Source organism: Eleutherodactylus coqui, chromosome 5 (genome assembly GCF_035609145.1).
Source record: "Eleutherodactylus coqui strain aEleCoq1 chromosome 5, aEleCoq1.hap1, whole genome shotgun sequence".
Taxonomy (NCBI): domain Eukaryota; kingdom Metazoa; phylum Chordata; class Amphibia; order Anura; family Eleutherodactylidae; genus Eleutherodactylus; species Eleutherodactylus coqui.
In genome coordinates, this window is record NC_089841.1 from 172,550,192 (window position 1) to 172,556,220 (window position 6,029).

Consider the following 6,029-nt stretch of genomic DNA (forward strand, 5'->3'; position numbering starts at 1 on the left):
ACCAACTCAAATCCCATTGTTTCGACAGATTCTCCACTTGGATGTTGCTTGTTTGTGCTATAGCCTGTCTAAGTCATATAGCTCAGTCTTATAGGTCGACATTACCTGTAAGCCAAAGACCTTGCAAAGGTTGGCATCACTGCAAACACGCCTTTACCGCTACTAATCTGGACAGGGCCAAGAGCATAATAATTCGCACTATACAATATGAATGCTATGCTAAAGAAATAGACTACCTCAGCAAAGGCCATAGAGTCTCCAAGGATAGCACTTTAAAGAAGCTTGATCCTATCATTGACCAAGGTGGGTCGCAAAGAATAGGAGGTCGCCTTCAAGCAGCCAAGGTGGAATTTATGGAGAGACATCCTATGGTAATTCCCGGGCATCAAAACATCACGACTCTGCTTGTATTCATCACCAACACGTTCCTGAGCGAGGATGGGAAGGTACGCAAGGTCGAGGTCAAAGTGTGGAAGCTTGGAGAATGCAAGCTATTCCTCAGGCCAGTGGCGGAACTTGTTTTGTTGTTTTCACTGGAAAGACCTAATAGTGACGTCCGTTGACGCCAGACGGGGAATGCTCTGCCTAGCAGGGTTAGAGGTACCATAGCAGCCTATTTTAGGAGTTTAGTGGTTACAGCACCATCTAGCTGTGTTAAAAATGTATAACACCTTGTTTTTCTGTCATAAAGACATTATGGGTAGTTTGTAAAGCATTGTGGGAAGGAGGAACTTCCAGTCTTCAAGTCAGAGAACAGAGCTGCCTTCTGCACTCTCCTCTTCAAATTCCGCTATTCTTGTCAAAGTATATCTGCTTTACCGAGTGCACACTCGTATTCTACGATCTGTTAACCAATAAACTGAATGTCAGACTGCACACCGTGTGAACGTGTAAGAAGACAGAACATTTAGCTTTATAAGATATAAAACTGTTAAGGATAAGATATTTCCCAATTATTTCATGCAGTTTATCAGAACCTGCTAATTTGAGGATTATGGGGATAATAAATTAGAGACATCTTTAGAAAACATTTTATTTGAAGGAGTGTAGTTCATCAGTCAAACGTTCTATTGTACAATGATATTGATTGTATTATGGTAATGACTAACTGTGAAACTGACATTTTCCTCTGTGTTTGTACCAAGCAAAGTCTCAAATAAAAAGACATTTTGACTTAAATATATGGGATAGTACCTTAAAGTAAACAAAGTTTGTCTATCTGATTTATCTTCAGATTAAAGCCCTTTTTACATGGCATGATTATTATGCAAATCACTCGTTAGATCTAGTGGTTTGCATGATAATTGAGCAGTAAAAGACCAATTAGTGATAAATCGCGGATCGATCTTTCATGCAGACCATAAAATCATTATTCATCTACGAATGGCTGCCTGTTTACTGTGAATGGAGGTGGGCTGACCAGAAGATGCCCGCTCCACTCTGCCTCCATTCACTGACCGATGATCCTCCTATTTGAAAGCATAGAAACGAGTATTGCTGGGACGACTGTTGGGCACTGAAGTACTCAGCGGTCGTCCCATATGAAAGGGGCTTTACTCACAATTCCTTCTAAATTCAAGTCATCCCAGATTAATATTTAAAATGGGCCAATTTTTCAAGAGTGTAAACTTCTTAAAACCTTTTATAGATGGTAATGAAATGTAACTGTACTAGAGTTGAATCCAAGATGGCAGGATTCAAAATGGCCTATATGTTGGTGACATGGCCCAACAGGTTTACCCCTTCCCCTGTAGCTTGTATGTGAAAATTTGATCATCTGCCAAAACAACTTAATTTTACATGGGTTTTTCAAATTTTTTGAGACACTCTTTATTTACCACAGTGTTTTAGCATTTAGGAAAATCAAACACTAGTGCTACACAGAAGTAGACTATGTTGGTTACTCCACTCCTAACTGTTCTACTATAGAAGGAAAAAGGAGATACATTTTGAGTCACTGTCTTTTTGGTACTTAAAGTAGAACTATTGTTCTAAGCATAAAATTTACATACCTTATGCTTTTAATATAAAACCTTTTGTAAACCACCACAATTGTGCATTTTTCTAGGAGAAGCTTTAGACTATGGAAGAGAACGGAAATCTGACAAAAGTCATTAGTAGCTTTATTATTATTGGATTCCCCTCTTCTCGTCCTATTCAGAAGCTCTTCTTCTGCATTTTTATCTTCATCTACATCTTGACTATTGTTGAAAATATTCTTGTCATCCTTATCATATGGAATAGCCGAAGTCTGCACAAACCTATGTATTTTTTTCTCGGAAACTTGTCATTCTTGGAAGTTTGGTATGTCACTGTCACAGTTCCCAAGTTATTATCCATATTTCTTACCGGAAATAGGCAGATTACATTCATTGCCTGCATGACACAACTCTTCTTTTTTCTCTTGTTGGCCTGCACTGAATGTGCTCTCTTAACAGTTATGGCATTTGATCGATATGTAGCTATCTGCATCCCTTTACGTTATGTCACTATAATGAACTGGCGTTTTTGTTTTGTCCTCTCAGGCTACACCTGGATTGTTGGCTTCATGATATCTATAATTAAGATTTACTTCATTTCTCAGCTTACCTTTTGTCAATCAAACTTGATCAACCACTTTTATTGTGATGTGTCTCCACTTCTCAATCTCGCCTGCACAGACATGAAGCAAACGGAAACTGTAGACTTCATACTTGCCCTAATTATACTCTTAGTTCCCCTCTTACTTACGTGCTTTTCCTATATTTGCATTTTGATAACAATCTTTAAAATTCCACAATCCAGTGGTCGTAAGAAAACGTTTTCCACTTGTACTTCTCATTTGGTTGTTGTTGTCATCCTGTATTCATCTACCCTTTTCATGTATGCTAGGCCAAGCAAGGCACAGTCTGTTAATTCCAACAAACTGGTGTCTGTTGTTTACACGGTGGTGACACCTTTCCTCAATCCAATCATCTACTGCTTAAGAAACAAGCAAGTGAAGGCGGCCGTCCTTAAACTTCTCTTTAGAAATTGAATGGACAATAATTTTTTGCTAACTCTCACAAAAACTCAGTAATATTCAGGACTCTAATTTTGCCAAACCATTATAAATTAATTGATTAGTATTTTTTTTATATATGGGTACATACAACATTATAAATTTTATGCTATGATCACATCACAATAATTCCCTTTTTGTACAATGAACTTGCCTATTAGAGATGAGCGAGCACACTCGTCCGAGCTTGATGCTCGTTCGAGCATTAGGGTACTCGAGATGCTCGTTACTCAAGTCGAACACCATGTGGTACTCGAGTCAATTCCATTTCCTTCCCCGCATGTTTAGCGCCATTTGCTAGCCAATAGACATGCAGGGAAGGCATTACCACTTCCTCGTGTGACGTGCCAGCCCTATCCCACCCCCCAGCAGTGAGTGGCTGGCGAGATCAAGTGACCGCGGCTCGCCTCAGACACACGCTGGCAGAGGTTAGGGAAAGTGCTGCTGCTGATATAAGGAAAGTGTTAGCGTAGGTCCTGTCTTCAAGAACCCCAATGGTCCTTCTTAGGGCTACATCTGACCGTGTGCATTACTGTTGTGGCTGGCTGGGCGCAGTAGTGCACCATTTTTTTTTCCATTTTGGGCTGTGCAGGCCATTTCATCTATAGCATTCTCATTCTGCAGTGTATTATACAGAGTATAGGGAAAGTGCTGCTGCTGATAGAGGGAAAGTGTTAAAGTAGGATCCTGTCTTCAAAAACCCCAAAGCTCCTTCGTTGGGCTACATCTGACCATGTGCATTTTAGTTGGGGCCTGCTGGGAGTAGTAGTGCATTTTTTTTTGTATTATGCATGCAGGCCTGTTCGCAGCCTTTCAGTAATAGTTTTTTCAGGAACATGTTAGAGAGTGGGATTCTGTCTTCAAAAACCCCAAAGTTCCTTTGTTGGGCTACATCTGACCGTGTGCATTTTAGTTGGGGCCTGCTGGGAGTAGTAGTGCATCCATTTTTATATTACGCATCTAGGCTTGTTCGCAGCCTTTCAGTAATATTTTTTTCAGGCTGCAGTGCCATACAATCCCGCTCTCACCGTGAAACTGCACACAAATATTTCCTAGCCTGCTGCAAACGACTTCATTTACACCGTTCTCTGTCTGCAGTGAATTAGACACAGAGTGTTGGGGCACAGCCACTTGTATAGGAAAAGTAATATACACTATACAGTCCGTATCCTCTGTGCAAAAGCCCCAAAGCTCCTTTGTTGGGCTACATCTGACTGTGTGCCATTTAGTTGGGGCCTGCTGGGAGTAGTAGTGCATCCATTTTTGTATTACGCATCTAGGGCCTAGGCCTGTTCGCAGCCTGTCAGTAATAGTGTTCTCAGGCTGCTGTGCCGTACAACCAGCTCTCACCGTGAAACTGCGCTCAAACATTTCCCTGCCTACTGCAAACAACTTCATTTATACCGTTCTGTGTCTGCAGTGCATTACAAAGAGGTCTCACCGCTAAACAGACCGGGGCCACTGCAAAGTATTTCAGCTCTGCCACTGTGCAGAGCGTCTCACTATACCCTTTCCTTGGTGGCGTTGAGATAGCCGCAGTTACCAGCACTATCCACTGGCTTTAGAGTCTTCTCCCACTCCACACAGCCTCTATTACCTACAAGTCTCTGTGAGCAGTAATTACCCCTAGGTATCAGCGCTAGACAGCGAGTAACTTTTTTCAAGTCACAGCATAGAGCCTCTGCTATCTACAAGTCTCTGTGTGCGGTGAATTAAGCCACAGTTTTCAGTGCTGTACAGTGGGGTAATTTATTTGGGCCCGCTCTATTCTTAACGATGAGGAGTAGGGGTAAGGGTCGAGGACGTGGACGCGGACGTGGACGTCCAAGTGAGGGTGTGGGCACAGGCCGAGTTCCTAGTCTACGTGAATCACAGCCAGCTGCTGCGGGATTAGGAGAGAGGCAAGTTTCTGGGGTCCCCAGCTTCATATCACAATTTATGGGTCCGCGTGGTAAACCTTTATTACAAACAAAACAGTTTGAGCAGGTCCTGTCGTGGATGGCAGAAAATGCGTCCAGCAATGTATCAACCACCCAGTCTTCTACGCAGTCCACTACTCCCGGCCTAGGGACTGCAACTCTGAATCCTTTGGCTGCTGCTCCTCCTTTCTCCCAGCCTCCTCACTCCATGAAAATGACATATTCTGAGCAGGCACACTCCCAGGAACTGTTCTCGGGTCCCTGCCATGAGTGGGAAAAAAAGGTTCCTCTCTCACCTGAGGAGTTTGTCGTGACCGATGCCCAACCTTTGGAAAGTTCCCGGAGTCCAGGTGATGAGGCTGGGGACTTCTGGCAACTGTCTCAAGCTCTTTTTGTGGGTGAGGAGGAGGATGATGATGATGAGACACAGTTGTCTGTCAGTGAGGTAGTAGTAAGGGCAGTAAGTCCGAGGGAGGAGTGCACAGAGTGTTCAGAGGAAGAGCAGTTGAACGATGAGATGACTGATCCCACTTGGTTTGCTAAGCCTACTGAGGACAAATCTCCAGAGGGGGAGGCAAGTGCAGCAGCAGGACAGGTTGGAAGAGGCAGTGGGGTGGCCAGGAAGAGAGGCAGAGCCAGAGCAAAGAATCCCCCAACTGTCTCCAAAGCACCACCTCGCGGCAAGCTTCCGTGCAGAAGGCTAGGTATTCAAAGCTGTGGATGTTTTTCAGTGAGAGCGTGGACGACTGACAAACAGTGTGTGCAACCTGTGTTGCACCAAGATCAGTCTGGGAGCCACCACTACCAGCCTCACCACCACAGCATGTGCAGGCATATGATGGCCAAGCACCCCACAAGGTGGGACGAAGGCCGTTCATTGCCTCCGGGTCACACCACTGCCTCTTCCCCTGTGCCCCAACCTGCCATTCAGATCCAATCCCCCTCTCAGGACACAGGCACAAGCGCCTTCCGGCCTGCACCCACACCCTCACCTCCACTGTCCTCCACCCCATCCAGCAATGTCTCTCAGCGCAGCGTCCAGCTGTCACTAACACAAGCGTTCAAACGAA

The 6,029-nt window shown here is 44.1% G+C and overlaps 1 protein-coding gene across 1 annotated transcript; it reads left to right on the forward strand.

The window, feature by feature from the left end:
- Window positions 1-2,083: 2,083 nt before the first annotated feature.
- LOC136628846 (olfactory receptor 6B1-like) lies at window positions 2,084-3,016 on the forward strand. The gene has a single exon (XM_066604939.1). The coding sequence runs from the start codon at window positions 2,084-2,086 to the stop codon at window positions 3,014-3,016; it is 933 nt and encodes a 310-aa protein (XP_066461036.1).
- Window positions 3,017-6,029: the final 3,013 nt, after the last annotated feature.

Coding starts and splice junctions, on each gene's coding strand:
- LOC136628846 (XM_066604939.1), top strand. CDS start 2,084: ATGGAAGAGAACGGAAATCTGACAAAAGTCATTAGTAGCTTTATTATT.